This window comes from Peromyscus californicus, unplaced genomic scaffold (genome assembly GCF_007827085.1).
Source record: "Peromyscus californicus insignis strain IS unplaced genomic scaffold, ASM782708v3 Scaffold_19__1_contigs__length_69161282, whole genome shotgun sequence".
Lineage (NCBI taxonomy): Eukaryota > Metazoa > Chordata > Mammalia > Rodentia > Cricetidae > Peromyscus > Peromyscus californicus.
The window spans coordinates 41,222,758-41,248,509 of NW_026294491.1; the positions used below are offsets into that span (position 1 = coordinate 41,222,758).

The 25,752-nt window shown below is 39.6% G+C and overlaps 1 protein-coding gene across 4 annotated transcripts in view; it reads left to right on the forward strand.

Moving 5' to 3' along the window:
* Positions 1 to 25,752, forward strand: part of Prim2 (DNA primase subunit 2) — a 308,490-nt gene that overhangs the window by 266,037 nt on the left and 16,701 nt on the right. For all 4 annotated transcript variants that reach the window (XM_052745227.1, XM_052745228.1, XM_052745229.1 and 1 more), the window contains 2 exons: positions 4,342 to 4,468; positions 12,012 to 12,094. In XM_052745227.1, coding sequence (XP_052601187.1) covers positions 4,342 to 4,468; positions 12,012 to 12,094 — 210 coding nt within the window. The remainder of the gene's footprint in view (positions 1 to 4,341; positions 4,469 to 12,011; positions 12,095 to 25,752) is intronic.

Sequence of the window (25,752 nt, forward strand, 5' to 3'; positions counted from 1 at the left end):
AATTTGTGCTTTGGTTACAAGAAGGCAACCGCTTTGTTTTGGGGCTCTAGTCCAGAACCTCTATCATAATCCACAGGATGAAATCACCTATCTAGGGTGGTGCCGATAACACACCACTAAGAGGGAAAGGGAGAAGAATTTCTTCCTTCAAACATTGCATCATTTCTCTGGACTTGACATGCTGCCCCTTTGCAGTGACTCATGTTGTTTATGTAAGTAGGTGGTGCAGTGTGCTAATTGCAAAGAAAAACACTAACACAAACCTGAACATATAACCTTTTTATACAAGATATATTTGAATCCTGTAATTAAACATTTACACCCATTGAGGCTAGTGAACTTGTTATTCAACCTTTCATCCCTCTCACTGGGAAGTGTTGTAGTGTTATAATTTGTATTGCCTAAAAGACATACTGTGGCTTACAGTGACTTTATGCAAACAGACATGTATGATCCTTAATGCTGTAAGACAGAAAACCTTTTTTGGTTTCCCTGATACCGTGGCCTAAAATGACCAGACCCCTGCTGTGGGATGTTCTGTATGGCAAATGTGTTGCTGATTAGTCAATAATTAAAACACTGATTGGCCATTGGCTAGGCAGGAAGTGTAGGCGGGACAAGGAGGAGAATAAAGCTGGGAAGTGGAAGGCTGAGTCAGAGAGACGCTGCCAGCCGCCACAATGAGAAACAGCATGTGAAGATGTCGGTAAGCCACGAGCCATGTGGCAAGGTATAGATTAATGGAAATGGATTAATTTAAGCTGTAAGAACAGTTAGCAAGAAGCCTGCCATGGCCATACAGTTTGTAACCAATATAAGTCTCTGTGTTTACTTGGTCGGGTCTGAGCTGCTGTGGGACTGGCAGGTGATAGAGATTTGTCCTGACTGTGGGCCAGGCAGGAAAACTCCAGCTACAGACCCCCCCCCCAAAAAAAATAGGGAGACTGTGGGGGGAAAATGGACAGAAGCTAAATGTGGGTAAAATGTAGACAGGATGATACTAACCTGCGGACATTTACTCTTTGGAAGTGTTTGTAAAAGTTATTATTGCTTTATCCCGGAGGAGAAATTCTAATCATCTTCAGTTTGATCTCATGGAGGAGCTGGCAGGGCAGTGAGCTATGGTTCCGTTAGCCCACAATCAAGGGTCAACAACTAACCACTCTGGGCATGTCCTGCTAAGTGGTGACATTTGGTAGGTTAGGGCTATTAAGTGCATTTTTCATGTTCAATGATTGGAGTTTATGATGAGCTTATTGAAATGACCCAGTCCATAGGCATTTGTGTTCAGAATCTTAGGAATCAAATCCGCCTTCATCATGCATCAGTGGACTGTTATCTAGACCTGCATGAGATGGAAATAGAGGTTCAGTCTGGGTTGTTAGATTGGTGTTTTGTGAGTGAGGGACCTGATGGCAGTCAGATCTGATTGTGGTTCCATAATGTTGCTCAATTAAAAGCCAAGCTGGACAATAATTAAAGGAATATAAACAGATTTTCTTTAGGAACTGCTAGAGGAGAGAGAATGAGGCCTTATTGTGGAACGGGGCACCACATCAAGTGAAGATTTATAGCTAAAGAATAAGTGGAGTCAGTGGATGTAAACTTACGGAAAAGAGACCTCAGGGGTATGGCATGGATTCAGAAAGATGAGAGTTGAAATCACACCCTTTGTAAGTTGCCTCACTGACTTCAAAGCCCAGAATCTCCAACACCCTGATATTTGCTGGGTTACTTTCATAGTGAACCTTAATGGGGAGAAAGCGGCAACTCTGCCATACTTGTGTGCCCTGTGCTCACTTAATGCAGATAAAACTTAGACCTGTCCTGCCCACTCAGGTTGTCAGTTTATTGCCCATTGTCACATCTGTTTATAAGCTCAAAATAACATTTTTATTTCTATCTGTGTAATACTTTTAGTGTTATGCTTAGTAATTTCACATAAAAATTTGCTCAAGAACTCTTTCTCCAAGCTTTCCAGAATATGCGTTTTATTTAAAGAAGCATGGAAATAAAAATATGACCTTTTATAGACATTTTATTCTGAACGTTAGATTCAGAACTCTGAAGATTTTGCCCTTTGGAAATGACTCGTTATGTGTGCTCTGTGGCTTCTCCCGACTTAGCAAGTATTGCCTGGGTGTCATGGAAGAACATTTGATGTGCTCTCTGAAGCTCTTACAGCTTCTGAGAATTTCGTTTTGAAAGCTTGTGAGATTACTGCGTAGTAAAAGCAGGGCATTTCCCTCCTATTATTTAAAGACTCTTATGGTATGCCATTTGCTGATGTCTGATAGTTATTTTAGAAACTTGGTTTTTGTTCTCACAGGTTTTTGTTGTTGTTGTTTGTTTGTTTATTTATTTATTTATTTATTGTTTTTTTGGGGGGACAGAGTTTCTCTGTGTAACGTTCTAGTTGTCCTGGAACTTAATTTGGAGACCAGACTGGCCTGGAACTCAATGAGATCTGGCTGCCTCTACCTCCCAAGTGCTGGGATTAAAGGTGTGCATCATCATGCCTGGCCGTTCTCATAGTTTTTACCCAAATAATTATGTGAGAAATTTACCATAATTTATGCTCCTCTGTTAAGTTGGGTTTTGCTAATATTCTGTCATATCCCTCTAATCAAACATATTCTCAGTGGTACATTGTCTGTCTTTGTTTGACCAATGGCCTGTGGACATCACCTAGTAAAGGAATTAGAAAATCACCAACCATCAGGCACTGGAAACATTTCATGGGAGCATGAAAATGGGATGATGCCCTTTCAAATGCTATAGTAGACCAGGGAGTCCTTCCACATGCAGTGAGTTCATTTTCTTGCATACTAGTGGAGTGCTGGATAGCCCAGGAGCAACTGATCACCTCAGTACAGAGTAGAAGCTAACAAGCCATAAGATAAACACAGGCAAGCATGATGGAAATCAGATATGCAGCAAAGAGAACTATCCTGGAGGAGTATAGGTATTCATAGGGAAATGCTACTGAGGTGCGGAAGAAGAGGCTGCTCCCGACTCCAGACTCCAAGATGAAGTATCATTTGAAAGAAAGAAGTTATAGCCTAAAATGATATATTGGAACCTATAATCTTTGAATATCTTATTATTGAGGAAGAGCAGTATTATGCAAAGAACTTGGGTTTTGGAATCAGACTTTTCCAATTCCACATGCTTTTCAACTCTGCTGTTTATTTAATGTCTGTGTTGTATTACATTACTTCATTTCTTTGAGCTTCAATTTCCTCTTGGGTACCATCACAGGGGGACCGGTTATTTGAAATGATCAAATGGGGTTGCACTTTAAAAAGCACATAACAGGATGCCTGGTGGTACCTAAGTGCCTTTCAATGAATGTTAAGTCCCTTTTCCTCCTCTTATCTCATTCATTCCCATGTCCCTTCCACCCCATTAGCTTGTTTTATGAACGCCAAGGCAGGAAGGGATTCCAAGTAGGCAATTGTAGTGGCTCATCCACTTATCAGCCATTTGCCAACAGCTTGTTTTCTGGAGTGGAGATGCAGAGGACGGCATTACATATTTTAAGAGGCATTTCATAAGTGCAGTGAGTTAGGATGAGACATTAAAGTTCAGTTTAGGAGGCGGACGGAGAGGTTAAGCTGGTTCCCACCCAGTATAATCTCTGGAATCAAATGAAGGAGGACGGATTGATTATTCTCGTCTGCCACAGATTATCCCCACCCTTAGACTAAACAGCTGGCCCTCCATGGCTTTGGGTTTTTCACATCCTTAGACTCAGTGAACCTTAGATTGAAGTGTTTGGGGGGCAAAAAATCTTGTGTGTGTACTAACCACGTACAGACTTTTTCATTGCTATTATTCCCAAACAATGACAGTGTAACAACTATTCCCATAGCATTTGGATTGTATTACTTGTTGTAAATAATTTGGAGATCATTTAAAGTAGGTGGGAGGCTGTAATAAGTTAGATACAAACATTACACCCAGTTGTGAGCTATTGGACATTGACTTGTAGATTCTAATATCCCTGGGATTGCTGAGAACAATCCCCATTAGATACCAGAGACAGAGGGATGATTCTAACCTTTACTGTCTTCTACCTGAGAAGGTTTTTATTGTTTCTTTAAAAAGTGTGTTTAGTACACTGCAGAGACAAGTGGGTGTGGCAGTAATAGAAAAACCCTGTTTCTGGGTGTGTATGTGCGCGTGCGTGCGTGTGTGCGTGTGCGTGTGCGTGTGCGTGTGTGCGCGTGCGCGTGTCATAGGGTGTACAGGTCCATGAACGCTAAATTACTTAGCTCTCTGATCCTAGCTGGTGTTAGTACTGTATTGACTGACTTGGTCTCTTCTTTTTTCCCTCAGTTTGATAAAGGTTACGCTTACAATATCCGTCACAGCTTTGGGAAAGAAGGCAAGAGGACAGACTACACACCTTTCAGTTGCATGAAGATTATCCTAACCAATCCACCAAGCCAAGGGGATTATCACGGTAAGTGCTTGGGCTGGATGCTGGTGAATGGCGCTTTGCATTGCTGAAGGACCTAGCTTGTAGTAGCTTCTGTGTGTGTCAGTGTCAGGTTGGAGCCCCGTTACTCTGACAGTAATTTGTCTTGTTACTCAGCTCCCTCAGCCGCGGTCAGCTTGTGCTGGAGCAGGCTTCCCAGTTCTCTTTCATCTGCTGTTCTCTGTCACGTGTTCTGCAAGGGTCTTAGAAGATAGAAGTGTTTTAAAGCTGTTTGAGGTAGGAAAGCCCTAGTTTCAGAATAGTACGTTTTGTTAATGTTCAAAAGGCCACATGCTGAGGAACAGTGTATTTTTTTTCTTACTACTGTCATCTGATTAACAGAGATTAAGTAAGCAGTTTAACAAGTCCCAGTGTCAAATGTATATATCAGTTTGCTTGAGTTGTGTGTGCACACAACTTATAATAAATTTTAATTTCTAAATTAGGCATAGTAAGAGATTAACAATACTAGAATAATTATAGTGATATACTATGAAAACAACTGTGTCAGTGTACTGTCCTTGCTTTTATATGATATGAGCTGATATGGTACATTTTTGGTACAGTGAAGCCAAGGTGATGGATGTAACCATTGTGGTATAGTGTTAGGAAGATCATGTCAGGTGACCCTAGACCAACGAGCTTGGATGCTGTGAATGGATGGATGTCATGGCCAGGTGATAGAACTGTTTACAGATACTCAGTATTTGTAAGGTTTTCTTCTTTGTTCTGTTGGAGGACATTTTTTTGTGTGTGAAAATTATAATAAAAAGTTATCTCTTTTTAGTTTTCATATTACTGCCCCAGCATCGTGATCCTTTAGAGGTCATGTGGGAGATTTTAATGCTCTGTGCATCCTGAGGACTCCATACCTTGCCCTTTTATGACTTTAAAGCTGGGTGTAGCAGCACAGTGCCTTTAGTCCAGCACTAAGGAGCTGAGCAGCAGGAGGCTCACTTGAGCTCAGGAATTCATCATATGGCATGAGCAATATAATGAGATCTCTCTGGAAACAGTAATTCAGCAAATTTGAGAATGTTCCACTGCTGGTTCTGCCTCAGTTTTCTGTCCATTTCCCTCTGTAGGGGTCTCAACAAGTTCTTCCAATTGTCTATCTGTTAATCTGATGTTTGCTCCATTCCTTCATGAGCGTGCTAGCAAATTCATACCAACTTGTCTTTCAGTACAAGTGTTTTCCCTATTCCTTTACTGATCCCCAGGAAGCCTTTGAAGTCGTTCCTGGCTTCATGCTGGACATTCTTCCATCAGGCATTTTCAGTTCTGGTTTTCAGTGTAGCCTTGGTCAATGTTCCTGCTTCATAGGCGTCAATCATTTCCTACATTGTGCTGTGTCTAGATTAGGACCTATATCAAGTGATGCTTAAATGCAATTAAAGCAGGTAAGTTTTTATGGCCTTGGCAGATCAGAAGGGCTGGAGTAGTGGGATCTTATTAGGATAATAATAGGATAATTATTATAATAAATAATAATAAAATAATAAATATTAAAATAATAAAAATGCAACTTCAAACTTGTATTTCCATAGCAAACCAACTCAGGATGGCCAGGTATATGGTCTTCCATCAAGAAGACCTTCAGTTTCAACCCTTTTTCCAAGTATTTTTTATTTCTTGGAGGAATTATTGGTCATAACTTTCTATTAACAAGGTGGCTGTCACCCCGACTCAGATCATGTTGCCAGACAGGAACGGATCGTCTTGAGTTTTGAACACTCATGGCTTCTTTACACCATGCTGGCTGTGTCGCATGCCCGGCCCTGCTGCTGCTAGAGGTGGTCTTTCTCCTCTTGTGCTGGGCCCTGGTGCTTCCTGAGCACTTCACCGAGTGCTGGTTTTATCGTGCATGCTCTTCTGGAAGAGGCTGCTTCCTCCTGACTGAAGGTCTGCTTTAGACAGCATCTTGTCGCCTTAGTCAGCTTCCCAACCCTGTAGGGTGAGGCGCAGCTTCCTCGGGAGGTGTGGCCTGGCTAGTGATTTTGCTGTTTTTCTTCTAAAACCTGTTGCTGGGCTGGGTTAGTTGTAGAATGCTCGCCTACTACGCACAAGGCCTTTAGTTTGATCCATAGCACCATAAAAAAAAAAAAAAAATGAAACAGGACAAAGGAACTCTACTCCTGAACCTATATAAAAACTGCGTGCCGTGCGTGGCTTGTCACTCTTTAAGGAGCCTCACTGGGGGGTGCGTTTGTAAACTCAGTGCTTCTGACACCCCCAGAACACCTTTTCTGTTCATTCTTTCCCATCCACAAGTTAATGTCTCTGCCGTCTTAACTAAACAATTGTCTCATACTGTTCCTGCTTCTTCTGCAGTTCCATTTCATTTTGACCATTTCACAATTAGAAAGTTCATTCTTAATTTAACAACTTGAGCCTCCTGCCCTCCTTCCTTAACCTTTCACTTAGGGGAAGCACTTTACAGAGTTTTTGTTGTTTTATTTTGTTTTGCTTGTTTGTTTGCGTACGTGGGTTGCCATAGGCAGTACTCATGTGCTGTAATCTAAATGTAGAATTGTGTTATCATGACAGTTGATTTTATAACTAAGTGACCAACAGGCAGTCATTGTGTTCAGCTGGACACATTAAACTGGGGTGGCTCACATCCTAAAATTTCTGTCACACTACTCATAATGCTGCACACATGAAACACCTGTGTAAAATTCTATTAGTGTATTTTTGATCTTTGGTAATCGAAACTACAGAAAGTAAAACCTCACATAAGGGTGGGTTCCTGTACTGTTCTTCACAAATACTTGGTGAATGAACTGTTTGCTGCACACATTTATTGATCACCCGTCTGTCCGTCCATCCATCCATCCATCCATCCATCCATCCATCCATCTATCTAATAAATCATTTTAGAGCTGCATTGGGTTCACAGGAAAACTGAACAGAAACAGCCTCACACATGATGACTTCCTCCATCAGTGTCTTGTGGCACAGGGAATGGTTACTGAATGTTGTTTTTGTTCAAAGCCTGTAGCTGAGATGAGGGTTCTCTCTTGGTGTCTATAGTCTATGGATATGGACAAAATTATGACACTAATATATATAAATAGAGAGAGAGAGAGAGAGAGAGAGAGAGAGAGAGAGAGAGAGAGAGAGAGAACAGTTTTACTGCCTGATAATCCCCTGTGTATCTCTCCTTCCCCCAGTCTCTGACATCCACATTTTTTGACTTTCTGGACATCATTATGCTTCCTTTTTGTTTATTTTCAAAATATTATGTCTATAGAAAATTTGAAAATTATAAGAAAATTTGCCCATTATCTCACATTTAATCATGGTCACTATCAACATTTTAGTCTTTCTCTTAAGTCTAAATAGCTAACTCCTAACTAATTGCCTCACATTTTTAAACTTGACATTATTTTTTGATTTTTTTATGTTATTACTAGTCTCTGAAAGATTATTTTAGTTTGTTGCATAATATATCCTTTGAAGGTTATTTTAAATCACTCCCCTCTTTTTGGACAGTTGATTGTGTTAATGGTTGTGTTAATGTATACATTGTGTCTCTGTACACATGTGTGCATATGTATGTGTAGATGTGTGTCCATGTGTGTGCCTGTGGAGGCCAAAATGCGATGTTAGGTGCCTTTCTCTATTACTCTCTGCCTTCATTTTTGAGACAGAGCCTCTCACTGAAGCTGGTCCTGATGTTTCAGCTGCCTTCTCTTGGCTTCCCAGTGAAGGCTGGGTGGGGATCTGATAATAATATTCCATTGTCTGGATATATCACAGGTTATTTTTTTCACCTGTTAAAGAACATTGTTTTAGTTAGGGTTTCTATTGCTGTGAAAAGACACCATAACCATGGCATTCCTTATAAAGGAAAACATTTCATTGAGGTGGCAGCTAACAGTTTAGATTCAGCCCATTATCATCATGGCAGGGAGCATGGCGTCATGCAGGCAGACATGGTGCTGGCTACATCTTGATTAGAAGGCAACAGGAAATGGACTGTGACACTGAGTGAAGTTTAAGCATTAGAGATCTCAAAGCCTGGCCCCACAGTGACACATTTCCTTCAACAAGGCCACACCTACTTCAACAAGGCAACACCTCCCAATAGTGACACTCCCTATGAGCTTATTGGGGCCAATGACATTCAAACTACCACAAACATTTTGATTGTTTCCATACTGTATATATGAATCAAGCTGCTATAAATATATGTGGTCTGTTTTTGAGCAGGCTCTATGGCTGCTTCCTGGAATGTTTGTTCTCTTTCTGCTGGGTGGAATAATTTGTCAATATGTTACATGCATTTGAGATGTAGTTTAATCTGGAGCTTCTATGTTGGTTTTAGGGTTTGGTAATCTATCTTACAGATGAAAGTAGGAAACTAGAGTTATTTTATTTTGACCTATTGACCTTTATGTTCATCATTGTTTGTTTTATAAAATTGGGAGTCTCAACATTTGGTGCATATATATTTATAATTGTATCTTCTTGATGAGTTATTCCCTTCTTAATATGTAGTGACCTCACTTGTCTCTTCTGACTACTTCTGGTTTGACGTCTGCTTTTTCAGACATCAGAATAGCTGAGCCAGCTTGTTTTTCTATTTGCTTCCTAGGTATTTTCCATCACGGCATTCAGTGTCTGTATGAGTAAGATGTGCATCTTGGAGGCAACAGAAAAGAAACCATTTTAGTTAGGGTTTCTATTGCTGTGAAGAGACACCATGAGCATGGTAACTCTTATAAAGGAAAGCATTTAATTGAGGTGGCATACAGTTTCAGAAGATTAGTCCATTATCATGGAGGGACATGGAGGCGTGTAGGTAGTCATGGTGCTGGAACTGATAGTGCTACATCTTGCAGACAACAGGAAGTAGACTGAGTGTCACAATGAGCAAAGCTTGAGCAAAAGAGACCTCAAAACCTGCCCCCAAATGACACACTTCCTCCAACAAGACCACACCTACTTATAAAAAGCCACACCTCCTAATAGTGCCACTCCCTTTGGGGCCCATTTTCCTTCAAACCATCATGGAAACTCTTTTTAATTTCTGTAGTGTTTTTAATCTGTAGCCTTTAAAAATGCATAGGATTAATGTCTCTGGTTATTCTAGCATCTGTTCTTGCGTGCTGTCTTTTTCTAACATCTGAACCTGGTCTCTTCATTCCAGCATCCTTGCTGTTATAATTCTGCTGCTTGTTCAGCATTTTCACACTGAACTTCTCCAGTGCCATGCTGACTTTCCCTCCTAGAGTGACATGAGCTTGCTGGGTACCCCTCTTCCCCAAAAATGTCAGGCTGTAATAGACCCGGCAGGGCTCTGCTCAGGTAGTCTCTTCTGGAGAACAGAAAGTGCTAGTGTAGTTAACCTTTCCCTTCCTTCTACAGAAGCTTGACTTATCTATTCATTTCTGTTTATTTATATGATAAACACTGTGAGATGCTGGTAGATTTTCTGAATGTAAAACTCATAACAGTGTAAGAGTTGCCCTAACAGTCATCCCCTGAGCTTCTCTTAGATGCGTGCACACTGTGACTCCAGTCATGAGCCAGTCGGTTGGGTTTGCCCAGTGGCGCCGACTTCTGCTCAGGGATTTCTCTGCTAGTCAGTTATAAATCTCTGCATTTACCTGCTTCTCAGAGTTTGCCTTGAGACCCTATTTCTTTGTTGGTGGCTTTTCAGTTTAATTAGCTTTTTTTCTTATTTAGGGTAGAGCTGAGCTGCTCAAGCAGAAACTGGATATGTGTCCTTTTTCATTCTGTTATTTGTAAAATTATTTAGTCCCCTACACTGGTTTTCTTTCATCACCTGATGCTCCTAGAATAGTTGATTAAGTAGTTAGAATCTGTGCAGGTCTAACTGTATCTGGCCGTGGTCTCAAACAGTTCCATTTGTTCGTTTGTTTGTTTTTTAAATGCTAACGTTAGCTGTAAGAGCAATCACCCGTCTTTTGTTGTCTTGTTTATTCAACCCTGAAGATCATTCTCTTTGAGGCAAAGAAGGGGAACAGAGAATGTGTTTATATCATCTGTTACACCAGCTTGGCCGAGTTCTGGTTTACTTCCTCTTTTCTTCTGAGGAGCCTAGCTCAGAAAAACCTTTCTTGGAGTTGTTCTCTGGTTCTACCTGGCTTTGTCTTTTGGGCCTCTTATAGGGTCCTGTCCATCATGTCAAGTATAATTTGTGTGACTCTGTTTAGTCTATCTCACTTTTTTATGTACCTTAGTTATTCTGGAAATAACCAATATTTCTCATGTGCACCATCATTTCTTTCTCGTTGGAATTTTTCTGTTTTCATTGCTGTATAATGATGATAACTAACATATTTTCAATACTTTGTGTGTGTGTGTGTGTGTGTGTGTGTGTGTGTGTGTGTGTGTGTGAGTCCATATTTCAAACCCAGACACTCCAAAGCTAGGTTGTTTTTTTGAAATTCAATATGATATTACCGCTCCTCCAACTTCTCCCAGATCCACCCCTCCCCATCTTACGACTTCATCTCTCTGGTTTTTAATTTAAACAACTCACCATGTTCCATTTGTACTGCTCTTTTGTCAGTCTTGTGGAGAGCCACCCACAGGAGCATGGTCGATCTACCAGGAATGCCAGACTCTACTCTGTGGTATATGTTTTCTCAAGATGTCTTCTGGTACCAAAATGTGTTTGTTTCAATCTGAATAAAGGATATGCTATAAATTTTGCAGATTTCATAGTTTATAGAAATCCATAGTTTTACAATGGAGGCTTTATTCATAGTCAAATTGTTTGATAAATGCATTTGTTTGGCTTCTTGGCCCTTTTCCATTATATTTTTCATCCCCTAATTTCCACTGATTTCAAATAAAATGTGCAGTTACTCCCAGTTAGCTTGTTGATTTATTATTCTGTACTTAAATAGTCTCTGTTCTTCATGCAAATATTTCTCATTGTCCATCCTTTTATTTTGCTCATGAAATACAGTGATGAAACAAATATATTATATGTGGCTTTTCTCTGAAACAATTACTAATTGTCTACATTGTTTACTGCCATGATTCTTCAAAGTTTATATGAGTTCTGGTCTTCAGGAGATAGGCATAGAATTTATGTCTGAATCTGATATGATATGTTTATGTTTCTTAGAGTTTGGATATTTTTATTTCTATTATATATATCCCTTCTCTTTTAGGTCTTTCTGCAATGTTTTTAGACTACAGAAATGTTAGAGTGTGTAAGTTTTAGGTACACTGTTCTGGCTGCTTTGTGATTTTCTGTTCTGGTGAGAGAGTGGCAAGGTTCGGGCTGTTTTCTCTTCCTAGCGAACGGCCGTGTGAGTCTGAGAGTGCTGTACTGTTTTATGTAACTCTTGAGCCTGTAGTATCCTGATAACCGAGCAGCTAAATCCTCGTTTAGAAGGAAAGGAAAGCAGTTGCACCCATGGGCAATTGACTTTTGTTAATAAGCTGTTCGACAGTTAAGAGCTTCGGCAGCCTCTCAAGTGTGGCGCTGTGCTGAGCCCTGGTAAATAACCTTGCTGCTGTGTGGCTTGTGTTCTGTTGTCAGGGTGCCCATTCCGTCACAGTGATGCAGAGCTGCTGAAGCAGAAGATGCAGTCCTACAAGATCCCTGCCTCAGGGATCAGCCAGGTAGGTCCAGTGTTCTGCTCAGGATCTTCTGTAATTCGGCAGCAGCTATATGCTCTTGGATTTGTTTACAGAAATGATGCTGTGTACTGCATCAGGAATCCCACCAGACTTCTGCTTCTGGGTAATTAATCCAAAGCCTTGACTTTTCAGGTCTTGAGTCCTTGGAAATTCCAGTTCTTCCATCTGCTAGGCTACAGTTTTATTTCTCTTGGTGATAAAGGAACATAGAAATTCCACCACCAATGTATTTTTCTCTGTCAACTGAGGGCCTTATTTAAAAACACAAATGTTTAATGTATTGAGGTTTATTAATGAAGCTGAAAATTCATGACAAAGTCTTTCATTTTCGAAAATTGTTTTTTGAAAAAATAAAATATACCTTGAAGTCAGTGTTCTGGTAGGCATCAGTTGTTGCTAGGTTTAATCTGTGTAAGTCTGATGGTAGCCTATTAGGTCTAATACTTTTTTGAAATACTTTGTTTTATTAAGAATTCAAGTAAAAAAAAGTGTAAATTTTTAGCCATGTATTTAAAAGGATACATCTTTTAGTAAGTCTGTCTTTTAAAAAGTATCATGGTGTTAGACCACTGTCTACAGTGGGGTTCTGACTTGCCTTGGATTCTGCAATAGCTGAATAAGCCTCTGGCCCCAGAGGATGCTGGGACATCAAAGTCATTACACATTCTTAAAAAGTTTTTTTTTTTAATTTGAAAAGCATCAACATACTGGAAAACCCTACTGTCCAAAGTGGAGATTTTAGATTGAGTCTGATCAATTCAGCTTCTCCTATAAAGTTCTCAGGTGCTTACTCTAGGCAGGGTGAAGCAGTGTTTAACAAAGGAGAACATCTTAGCCAGTCAAGTCTGGAAGGCACTTTCTAGAAGAGTTGATCATAGGATGAGGACTTAATAGAAAGTTGTGAATTATAATCCAGAACGCATAAATAAAAGGCAGGAGTGTGTAGGGTCACTGGCCTTCAAGCTACTGGTAATAATATATCCAGTACATAAGCAGTGATGGGCAGCTTAGAAGTAGTAGTTGGTTTGGGAGTTGAATTTTAGAGGTAAAGACATTTGAATGGCAAAGAGAAGGTGATTTTGCATCCAAGTAGAGAAGTGAGGGTAACACTTTCCAGTTACAAGTATGAGATTGGAAAGACCATAAGAACACTGAGGAGTCCTAGGTGTGACATCCCATGAGAACATTACTAGTGTGCTGGTGGTGGTGCCTGAAGTTGAAGCCAGTCTTTCTAAGACCAGGGATTGGTTGGTTTCTATTCTAACCTACTCTGATTGGAAACTGGTTGTCTGGAATGTGTGATGGGAGAAGGGGGGTGCAGTAGAAGCCAAAACAGAATCCTGGCTAGTGCTTGCCAGAGGTTAAGAGTTGGATTAATAGAGCCTGAACAGAAATGGGAGCAGAGGGACGAAATATACCCAAGAAGAGTATTCCACAAAATACCTTGTAGAGAAGAGCTTTTAAGATGATTGTTTAAAGTAGCACCTGCATGTACTAAGTGCGTTCCTCATCCTTGGTATTGGTAGAAGGGTCAGTATAATGGTAGAGACCAAAGCAAGAACATGTTTATTTAAAAGATAATGAATAAAAGTGAGTGTTAGTTACTCAGAAAATGTTCTAATAAAAAGGTTGTCAGGTTAAAGGGATGGTTTACGTACGTATTTAAACATAAAGAAGGGGCCAGGTCCCACCCTACCTGCAACCACCCACTGGTCCCTTCTGCACTGCTTTCAACCACCCCACCCATTCAGACTTCCCATTTCCTCCTCCAGGTGAGTCTCTCTTATCTCCCACTATTCATGCCTTCTTCGCAACTTGCCAGATCTAGCCTGGGTTTCACATCCAGTGCCCCAGCCTAGTCTGCCCACCTGGGCCTGTAACATAGACAACTTCTAGGTTTCCTCCAGGATCCACTCTACCCACAACCACCCACAAATTCCATCTTCATTGCTTGCAACCACCCCATCAAGCCAGGTCTCCCACTTTCTTCTCCAGGTTCTAGCTCTGTGAGTCTCCTTGATTTTCCCCATCCATGCTTTTTGCACAATCCACTAAATGTAGCCTGGGTCCCACATATAGTACCCCAACCTAGTCATCTGGGATTGCAGCACAAACAATTGTAGGCTTAGGCTTAGGATCCCCCCTACCTTTCTGCCCACCCACAGGAACCTCCCATGCCATATCCAACCTGTCCATCCAACCAGATCTACTCGTACACCCCAGGCTTAAACCAGGAAACATCCTTTCCACCAGCCCAGTCCTCTCTCCATGTAACTTCATTCTACCCAAGCCACTTCTAACATCTAAGCCCAACACATTCACACATCCTGTCTTCAGCCCCAACCTGCTTTGTCCATGTCAGACTCAGATGCCCAGATCTCATGCAAAAATACCAACAATATGAAAGATCAAGCCAATATCTTCTCTCTAAAATCGGTCAGTACTATAGAATGTTTGCCAATGAATTGGATAGACCCCAGGACCCCAAAATTGAAAGGACAATCATAAACTTCATCAAGGAATTCAAGGAGGTTAAAGAAGACACAAAGATACAGCTCAATGGAATGAAGGAGAAAGAACTCCAGGAGAATAACCGCCTGAGTGGTGGTCAAGAAAACACAAACATAAGATAATGGAAATTATGACGACAATCCAGGATTGAGATGGAATTTAATCAGGAGATGGAAACATTGAAGAGAACTCAACCCAAAATAAAGATGTAATTGAAAAGGCCAATAACTCAACTAGAACCCTCCAAAGAAAGCCTTACACGTAGAATGAATCAGACAGAAGATACAATAGCAGATTCCAAAGATAAAATAGAGGCTCTAGACTGAATAATCAAGAAATATGAAAAATTTCTAAACACAGGAAAGGAAGACACAGGCAATGTGGGACACCATGAAAAAAAAAGTTTACATAGATGAGAGAAAAGAATCCCAAGTCAATGGCATAAACCAGATCTTCGACAAGATCATAGAAGAAAATGTCACCAAACTGAGGAAACACATGTCCACACAGATACAAGAAATACACAGAACACCAAATAGACAAAACCAGAAAAGAAAATCCCCACACCATGTCATAGTTAAAACACTAACTATACATAACAAAAAAGTGTAGTGAACGGTGCGAGGAAAAAAGAAGAACCAAAGTCACATATAAAGGAAAATCCATCAGAACAACAGCTATTTCTCATTGGAAACTCTGAAAGCTAGAAGATCTGGAGGAATACATTCCAAGTCCTAAAAGATTTATGAAGGCCACCCTAGATTAATGTACCCAGCAAAAATAATTGAAGGATAAAGGCAAGAAAAACTTTCCATGATATAAACAGCCACACACACATACACCCAACAAACCAAACCTAAAGAAAATACAAGAAGCAGTATTTTAGGCTCAAGAGAGGAGTGAGGATAGCAGATTTACTATGAAAAGAAATATGAGGCCATAATTATTAAAACACAAAATACCACTGAGAACACAAACAAAAGCCAAAACTCAGCAACACAATGATGACAACACACACATTTCAGCAGTAGCTTTAAATATCAATAGTCTCAGTTCTCCAGTTAGGACAAAGGCAGATTGAATAGATTAAAAAAACAAAACCAAACAAAACCCCCCAAATCCATCTACCTATTGTCTATAAGAAACACATTTAGTTTTAAAGATAGGCCCCTCCTTAGAGTAAAATGATGGACAAAATACTCTAAATAGAACCAGGAAACAAGCAGGCACCACTATCCTAACATCTGAGAAAACAGACTTCAAACTGTAACTAATCAAAAGAAATAAAGAAGGATGCTTCATTGTATCAAGAGAAGAGTTAATCAAGAAGACATTACTATCTTAAACATATATGCACCAGACTCTGGGCCCCCGGTTTCATAAAATAACTACTGCTTGATTTAAAAAAGCAGATTAGGCCGGGCGGTGGTGGCGCACGCCTTTAATCCCAGCACTTGGGAGGCAGAGCCAGGCGGATCTCTGTGAGTTCGAGGCCAGCCTGGACTACCAAGTCAGTTCCAGGAAAGGCGCAAAGCTACACAGAGAAACCCTGTCTCGAAAAACCAAAAAAAAAATTAAAAAAAAAAATAAAAATAAAAAAGCAGATTAACACCAATCCATTAATCTTAGATGATTTCAATAACCTGCTTTCTCCAATAGACAAATTATCTGGATAGAAAATAAACAGAGAAACATTAGAATTAATTGATATCATACATCAAATGGACTTAACAGATATCTACAGGATATTCTACCCAAAGACCAATGAGTACATTCTACTCAGCAGCCCATGGACCTTTTCTAAAATAGACCACATCCTGGGACACAAAACAAATCTTTACAATTTCAAAAAGTTTGAAATCACTGCTTATATCCTATGTGACTATGTTGCAGTAAAACTTAATATTGACAGCAAACAAATTCACAAACTCATGGAGATTGAACAACTCATTACTGGATGATGAATGAGTCAAATAAAAAAATAAGAAAAAATAAAGAACTTCCTAGAACTAAGTGAAAATCAAAAAAGTACCACAAAAATCTCTGGGACACATTGAAAGAAAGCAGTTGTGCAAGGGAAATTTAGAAATCTGAGTGCTTACATTAAAAAATCAGAAAGAGCACAAATAAACTGTTTAATGATGTACCTCAAGAAGTTGGAAAAGTAAGAACAAACCAGATCCAAACTTAGATGATGGCGTGAATCAATAAAAAATCAGAGCAGAAATCAGTGAAACAGAAACAAAGAAAAAAAAATCAAGTTGAGGAGCTGGTTCTTTTGAGAAGATGAACAAGATCAACAGATTCCCAGCCCAGCCCAATGAGACAAAGTAGAGGACCCAGATTAACAGAATCAGAAATAAACGGAGAACCATTACAGCAGACACCAAAGAAATTCAGAATATTAGGAGGAAGTGTTTTAGAAACTTATTCCATTAAGCTGGAAAATCTCAAAGAAATGAATAAATTTCCAGATTCAACCAAACCACCAAAATTAAAATGAGAAAGTCAATAACATAAACATACCCATAACAAATGTGATTGAAATAATAATAAAAGGCCTTCCAGCTTAAAAAAGTTCAGGGCCAGATGGATTCTTAGCAGAATTCTACCAGATATTCAAAGAGGATCTACAGCCAATCCTTTGTAAGCTATTCAAAACAACAAACAAACAAACTGAAGAAACATTCCCAAACTCCTTCTCCGAAGCCAGTATCATGCTAATGGTAGGTAACAACACATGCACAAAAGAAAACTACAGGCCAATATCACAAGTGAGCATAGACTCAAAAATACTCAGAAGACATTTACAAACAGAATACAAACATCGGAAAGGTTATCAACCATGACCACATTAGCTTCATGCCTGAAATGCAAAGATAATTCAACATTTGCACTTCAGTAAATGTAATAAACTCTGAAAATAGGCTTAAAAGACAAAAATCCCCCGATCACCTCAATAGATGCTGAAAAAGTCTTTGACAAAATCCAACATGCCTTCATCACAAATACTCTAGAGAATGTAAGGCCAGAGAAAACATGCCTCAGCACAGTAAAAGCTTATATCCAAGAAACTTAGGGCCACCATCATTCTAAACAGAGAAAAGCTTGGAGCATTCATACTGAAGTCAGGAATGAGACAGGTATGTCTACTGTCCCCATGCCTTTTCATTAGTGTGCTTGAAACTGGAAAACCAAGGCAAGAAAAGAAAATTAAGGAGATACAAACAGGAAAGCTTTTCATTTCCTTCTTGATTTAGTCCTTGACCCAATAATTACCCAGTAGTGTGTTGTTTAGTTTCCATGAGTTTATGGACTTTCTATTGCCGTTGATATCCAGCTTTATCCTTTTGGTCAGAGAGAATGCAGGGTGTTGTTTTATTTTTCTTGTATTTCTTGAGACTTGTTTTGTGGTCTGTTTTGGAGAAAATTCCGTGGCTGCTGAGAAGAATGTGTATTCTGTGCTTGGGTGGAATATTCTGTCAACGTCCATTTGGCCTAACACTTGAACTTCTTATGTGTCTCTGTTCCGTGTTGACTTTAGTGTTGATGTGTGAATGGGATGCTAGAAGTCCCCGCTCAACTAGGGCTAGGTTCAACTACAGAGCACAGGAGCAAACCAGTAGAGTTGGAGAGCTTTTGCTGAAGACCCTCAGAAGTCTGGGGAAGGCTCACATGGTTGTACAGGTGTTACTTAGGTGGCAGGGGCTGGTGTCAAGTGGGAGTGTGCAGTGTCACATGGAAGAGGTACACAATACTCAGGTCCTCAGGGAGCAGGGATGGGACCTACTACCTGTAACAGTGTGCCAGGGTACAGGGGTCCTCAGGCAGCGAGGGTGGGGTCCCTTCCTGGGAGTGGCGTGCATGGTGCCAAGGTGGAGCTGCAGCTGGAATGGGGGTCATGATCTGGGGTGGGCCACAAGGTGCAGTCCTGCTTACTTATTTTATATGTGTATGAAGGCCCACGTATCAGAGTGTGGATTCAGAGGCAATTTTCAGAAAAAAGTTTTCTCCACCATGTCTCCCTGGAATGGAACTCATGTTGTCAGGGTTGGTGCAAGAGCCTTTAGCCGCTGAGCCACTTGTGAGCCCAATTTTCAGATTTCCTTCGAGAAAAAAAAAATTCTATCATGAAAATATTATGTTTTGAGATACCAACATGTTAAGAATATGTGATCAAAATATTGAGAATAAAACCTCTGGTCGTAATGTTTTATTAAAAATATATGAATTTTCAAGTTGCTTGTTTGCTCACTCCCACAACCATTGTATATGCACAGAGCGGTCTTTGCTTCACCAAGTCACATCCCTTGTACTGTGGCTATGACAGAGCTTCCACACAAACAGCAGCCATTGCACTCATGTGGTAGTCATGGCAGTCTAGGCCACGGAAAAGGAAGTATCTTTTGTTTTAATTTTTGAGTGCTTCTAGTCCATGGTAGTTCTTTCCTGTGTAATAATTCACAGTGTGCTTGACCTTTGAGCAGGAACCGTGAACACCACGGCGTTTTTCCCTTTCTCACTCCCTCTGAGTCTTCTGGGTCTCACTCATTCTTCACAAGGCATTGTCATGATCCCTGTCTCCTCCATGAGAAATCTGAGACTTGGAGAAGGACCAGCCATGGCACAGAGGTACAGGAGGCCAGACCTCACACTGGCAGGCACTGGAGGAGATCAAGCTCCACTTCCTTCCACGCCGCCTTTCTGCTCCTTTGACAAAAAGTTGAAATTTTTCTTGGTTCCTTCTTTCATTGAAGGCCTTTGCTATGAAATGATGCAGAATATTCCTTTACACTGTGTGAAATATATTACTGTGACTGGTTTAATAAAAAGCTAAATGGCTAATAGTTAGGCAGGAGGTATAGGTGGGACTTCCAGACAGAGAGAGCTCTGGGAAGAAGAAGGCGGAGATGCCAGCCAGATGGAGAGGAAGCAGATGGGCAGTACAGAGTAAAGGTAACTGAACCATGTAAACGAATGTAGATTAAAAAAATAAGGGTTAATTTAAGTTATAAAAACTAGTTAGGAACAAGCTTAAGCTAAGGCCAAACATTCATAATTAATAATAAGCCTCCATGTGTTTTTTTGCAAGCTAGTGGCCCAAAGTAAAATCCATCCACAATGAAATGAATGCAGTTTTACATGCCTAGATTTTGGAATAGCTACTGCATTATTTAAATACCAGCAGATGAGAAATAAAGATGAGAATAATACACAAAATGTAAATTACAGGTGAAAACAAGGTTTTAAAAGATCTGATTGTTTTTTTCATTAAAATTGCCATCATATACAGTTAATCATTTTAAGTTGTGTAACTCATGTATTCATTATATTACAAGATTGTGCAGTCACCACCTCTGCAAGTTTCTGATTTTTCCATCACCTCAGAAGACAACTCAGGATGTATTAGTCTCCAGCTCTTGGCAGCCAGCAGCCTGCTGTCCTCTGGGTTTGCCTAGTTGGGTATTTCCTGAAAATGTAATCTTCCATTCTGCATCATGCATGACGTTCTCCTGAGTCTTCTCACCTGTTCTCCTTTGTGTCTTGTGTCTGTCCTGTGATCTCTGGTCATGAGTCACATTATATCAGAGTCCACCGTAGTGACTTTCTTTTTTTATCTCTATAGATAGGCTGGTTGTATGCCATCTTTAAGGAGGTGTCTATTCACTTGTTTTGCTCACTTCAGTTGGGTTGATATTTCCTTGTTGACTGTAATAGTTCTTCTTATGTTTCATATAAGAGGCCCTTATTAGACATATAATTTAAAAGTGGGCTTTCCCTTTCTATAGGTTATTAATTTCTTGGTAATGCAATTTGATGGAAACAGATTTTAATGTGAGTGAAGTCCACTGTGTATTCTTTTGTTTCTCATGTCTCTGGTGTTATATCTAAGAGTCCATTGCCAGAATTGAGATCATGACGATTGGTACTTAGATTTTCTTCTATCAGCTTTATAGCTTTGGCTTTTACATTTGGTTCTTTAATCTGTTTTGAGTTAATTTTTGTGTGCAGTGTGATGTTGAGAGTCACTTTGTATTTGTATGTTGATGCCCAGTTTTCCAAACACTAGTCATTGGAGCAGTGGCTTGCTACTTGGTGGTCTTGTACTCTTGACAAAAGTACTCTTTATCTAGAGATGTAGGTAGCTCAGGGGTAGAAACTTCAAAATAACACATAGTAAATTGGATATAGGTGTATAATTGTTTTGGTCTGTGTGTCTGTCCTGATACTAATACTACAGTTTGGATATCATAGCTTTGTACTAGGTTTTGAAGCCAGAGGTGTGAATTCTTCGATTCTATCCCTCCTTTTAAATATTGTTTTGGCTATTTGGAGCCTGTTTTAATTTCCTCTACATTTCAGGATTATCTTTAGGACTTGGATGGATAACATTGTGTTTGGGTAGTAATGACATCTCAGCATTGCCTGCCGGTCCCTGATACAGGACATCTTTCCTTTACCCAGTTCGTTTACTTCCTTCCTTGTGTTTTATACTCCCCAGCATACATGTCTTTTCCTCATAACTAAATGCATTCCTGGTACTTTATAATAGAAATGTTTTCTTCTTTCTCTGGCCATTCATTACTGGTGTTAGAAATACAGCTGATTTTTATTCATGTATCTTCCAGCATTGCTAGGTTAATTTATTGTAGTAAGTTTCTGTGGATTCTGTAAGAACAGGCCTTCTGAGAATAGACGCAGTATTACATCCTTTCCATCTGGATGCCTGGTATTTCTTGTGTAATTATTTTCTCTGACTAGAAAGTCCAGTACTGTGCTGAACAGCAAGGTAAAGGCAAGTATCTTGATCTTGTTCCTACTGGTAGGGAACAGCTTTCAGTCTTCTCCAAGGTGTACTATTACCTGTGGATTTTCATAAGCATCCTTTATTATTTTGAGTAAGTCTCTCCTACTTCTTGCTTAAGTGGGAATTTTTGTTTGAATTACCAAAAGACAGTGGATGTTTCAGGTGCCTTTTCAGCATCAGTTGAGGTGAGTCACATACTTTTGTTTAGCCTCACTTTATCAAAGTGCTGTATTACCTCAATTGATTTTTGTATTTTGAACTGCCTAGTATCACTACGTTAGCACTTGATCATGCCTTTTAATCCTTGTAAATGTGGATTTACAAATCCTTGTAAGTGTTGCTGGATTTGGTTTACTGGTGCTGTGGTTTTGTTGACTTTTTCAGTATGAGGGACTGAGCCCAGGGCCTTGCTGATGCCAGACAAGCGCTCTCCCACTGAACTGTGACCACAGCCCAGACATGCTAGCTTGTTACTGAGGACTTTTGTCTATACATTCATATGGGATCTCCATCTGTTCTTTTCTCATGATATCTTTGTTTAAAGTTTGACTATCTTTGCTGGGAGGTTTTTAAATTTTGATTTGATATTTTTCTTGTTATGGTTTATTTGGGTGATCTATCTCTTCTTGGATCCATTTTGACAATTTTTATTTTTAAGAATTTGTCTCTTTCATCTAAGTTGTAACAGTCACATAATTGCAGTTTTTGTTTGTTGTGAGATCTTCTCGGTTTCTTGTAACTCTGAACATATTTAAGATGTCTCTGTGTTACCTGTTGTGTATCCCTCCTGTGAGCAGGTCATACTTTCTAGTTTCTTTCCATGTTTAATTTTTTCTAGGAAACTAGAGAATCTACTGTGAAGGTGTCTAAACAGTAGTAGTTCAGGTCTTTTGTGTGACCTGGCTTTACTGTTTGGTGTAGCAGATGGTACTACATGTACTACAGATGTAGGACATATGACTGACTGGCATGGGGCTGACTAGCTCTTGAATTGTTAATTTATCCGATTTGGGGTATCAAAAGGCAGTGTGTTAGGAAAGCAGCTCTCGGGAGGCTGTGTGTATTTACTCAGTACTCTTATGTGATATCACTCATCAAACCAGCAGTGGTATGGTGCCACATCTGTTCTGTAGAGCTTGGCAGAATTAGCTCTCAAGGTATGGGAGTCTCTCTAATATACCACTGTCTGTAAATGTTAAACACACCAGCTAAAAATTCATAGAGAAAAGCAGTGTAAAATAGCTTAGTAATAGTTTAGGTTAATTACATGCTAGAAATGATAATATTTTTGACATATTTGTTTTAAAGTATTAAAAGTAATTTTATCTATTTTGCTTTAACTTTTTCTTTGTGACCATAGAAAATGTAAAATACCATTATCATTACAACATTATAGGAAGGATCATATGCTAGCCTGCACAATTCATAGGCCTTTCTCATCAGACCTAGCCTCCTTCCCTGGGCTCTGCTCTGGCTCACCTGGCCATGGGGTCCTCACAGCTGGCCTAGGCTTTTCTACAATGTTTCGTGGAATCTTAGCTCACAGAATCCCAGTGGTAACATCTATGGGAGTCTCTTGCCAGAGTTACCTAAATTTCTTAGTGGTAATACTTATCAGAATGGTGTTTGCTCCCAGAACACACCTCTGACCCGGTCTCCTGAAGCTCTCATTCTGGCCCTTTATCATGTTGTAGTTTACTGTCTCTACAACACTCACTTGCCTGTCTGCCCGCTGCAATGGTAGCTCCACCAGGGAGGTCTCCTTAGTGTCACCTCTCACAATATCCCTAGTGTCTTCAACAGCACCTCCAAATTATTATTTAAGAGTTTGGAAATAACTGTTTGGAAAAGGGCATGTGTTCAGGTTGCACACGAGGAAGTCAGAGGGCAACTAACTGTGGAGTTAGGTCTCCCTCCACGTTTTATGTGGGTTCTGGGCATCAAACTCAGGCTGCCAAGCTTGTCTCTGCCTGCTGAGCCACTGTGTCAGCAGACAAACGGCTGTTCACTAATGTTGAGTGAATGTGGTTTTTGTTGTCTCGTATCCTCACTTCCTGCCACTGAGAAAACTCCTACACTCAGTATTCAGACCTAATTCAAACACTATCCCCTTTGTAACGGATTCTCTTCTGTTCTGTGACACTCCATCACAGGGACAGTTACTAATTACTGCTGCTTTGTATACCCTTTGTCCTGATTTAAAAAAAGCAAGCTAGTTCAGAACTACTATGCCCTAACATCTTTATAGGCACGTGAAAGACACACTGATTTCATTATTATTTTTAAAGACCTTATAAAAAGGAATTGTATCTAGTAAACATGCCAGTGTGATAGAAAAAGAAGTCATGCTTAAAGCCTGCCACTTAACTGCTTCCCAAGGGTGAGGGGATTAAAAAGTGTATATGCACTATATGCATGTATATATGTACTGTATAACATATAGAAACATGTAATATATACATTGGAAGAATTATCTCACAAGAAATGCATTGTAAAATTGATGGTAAACACCATAGCTCTAAAGAAGCTCAGAGCTGAGAAGATTAAAAATCTGAAGTATTTGCCTTATGAATACAGTTACTTAATTTTCTATTAAAGTCTGTTTCTCCAAAAGGGGTGGGGACTTTGACAAAATCATCTATAAAAATAGTCACAAAAAGAACTAAGTTAGATAAGTGGTTTAATGACTGACTACAGTAGATAGGCTGCATTTATGTGAAAAGTACCAAACACCGTAACTCAGTGAAATTTCTGTCGATTAGTGAATATTTTCATCAGCAAAGGCAAATCTTACTCAACTTCATATATGGTTTTTTTCTTTTTAAAGATTTATTTATTTATTTTTAAAGACATGATTTTTTTCTTGAACTATATATCTTGAATCATATTAAAAAATTTTAAAATAACTCTCTGTGGCCTCTAAAAAGGAAAATATATTTTAAAGATCCAGTTAAATGTTTGATGATTTTGTGAGTAAGCAAAAATACAATCATGGCTATCACATATCTCCTCTAATGAAATTACTAACTTACTAATGAAAATGCACATCTTCACCTACACCTCAAAGAAAAGCCCCGAGTGCTGTTGTCGAGCCAGAGGCAGTCCTTACAGCAGACACTGTTCCCGCAATAACGGAGACTGGGCGTCATCACCCATTGGTGAGTAGTCCTCACATGACAAGATGACAATGTTCTTCGGTAGTGCAGATTTATACACACAGCAAATAAGGAGTCATGAGACCTTACCGGAGCACTTGTTCTCAATTACTTTTAAGCATTTCAAACTGTCCATTTTGAAGGATTTCTTCATTAAAAGGCACTTACCAATTTAGATTTAATATGGCCAGTAATTGCATGAAAATTTTTGGACTGTGAAAAACAAATTCACTAGCCCCCAAAAGTACAAAAAACACACACTATTTCACACTTGATGGTGTTGACATCACTACTTAGCTTCTTAGAAGCACTAATTAGATCCACTTTAGAAATAATTATTAATGGTTATGCTGAATCAAAATTCCAAAACAAATATTTCTTCTCTATTGAAAAGCACTAAAATGAAAATGAAATTAAAGACATTGGTAAATAACACAATTTCTATCAGCAAACTTGCAAATGAGTAGTTTATTTCTACTCTTACAGTCAACCTGTAAAATTGTTAGTTGTAGAAAGTCAAACACAATTGTAAGCAGAAGCAAATACTAAGGTCCATGTAAAAACCCTAATCACTCTGATCAGGAAATGTCTCCAGTGCTCAGATTACTAAAATGGGTACTAAAATGCAAAGTTGGGGTTGGCTTTTAGGAGTCACTCTGGTGGGAGTGTGGCTGTTGTAAGGGGAAATCAAGAAGTCTTATGATAAGAGAGAGAATGATGGGGGGAGGCTGAACAGTAGAGAGGAAAAGGGAAGTCTTAAGGACATTGGAATTAAAATCAACTGAAAACTATATTTATAAACAATCAAAAATGAAACAGTAAAGTTCTTGACCAACTATGACGTTCTTAAGCAAATGAAAGTGCATTTTCAAGAGAGGGGAAACCTGGCCTTGGTCTCCCTGATGAAGGTCACAGCAGAGGTCTGAGGCATCTATTGGTTGTGTCATGCCAGGCATGGGAGAAACAAAAGCAGAGCAGTGTGTGCAGATGTATTCCACACTTTGTACTCTACCAAGCTTTTCTTTCACTTTTGAAATAAGGAAGCTCAGGAATGGAGTGGAAAGCCTGTGTGGAGGCTAGTTTTGAAAAGTTGAGCTACTTAAGAAGAAGCAAGGCTGTTCTTCTAGATTAAGACAGACGATGACCTTGGATTGGAGACACACACA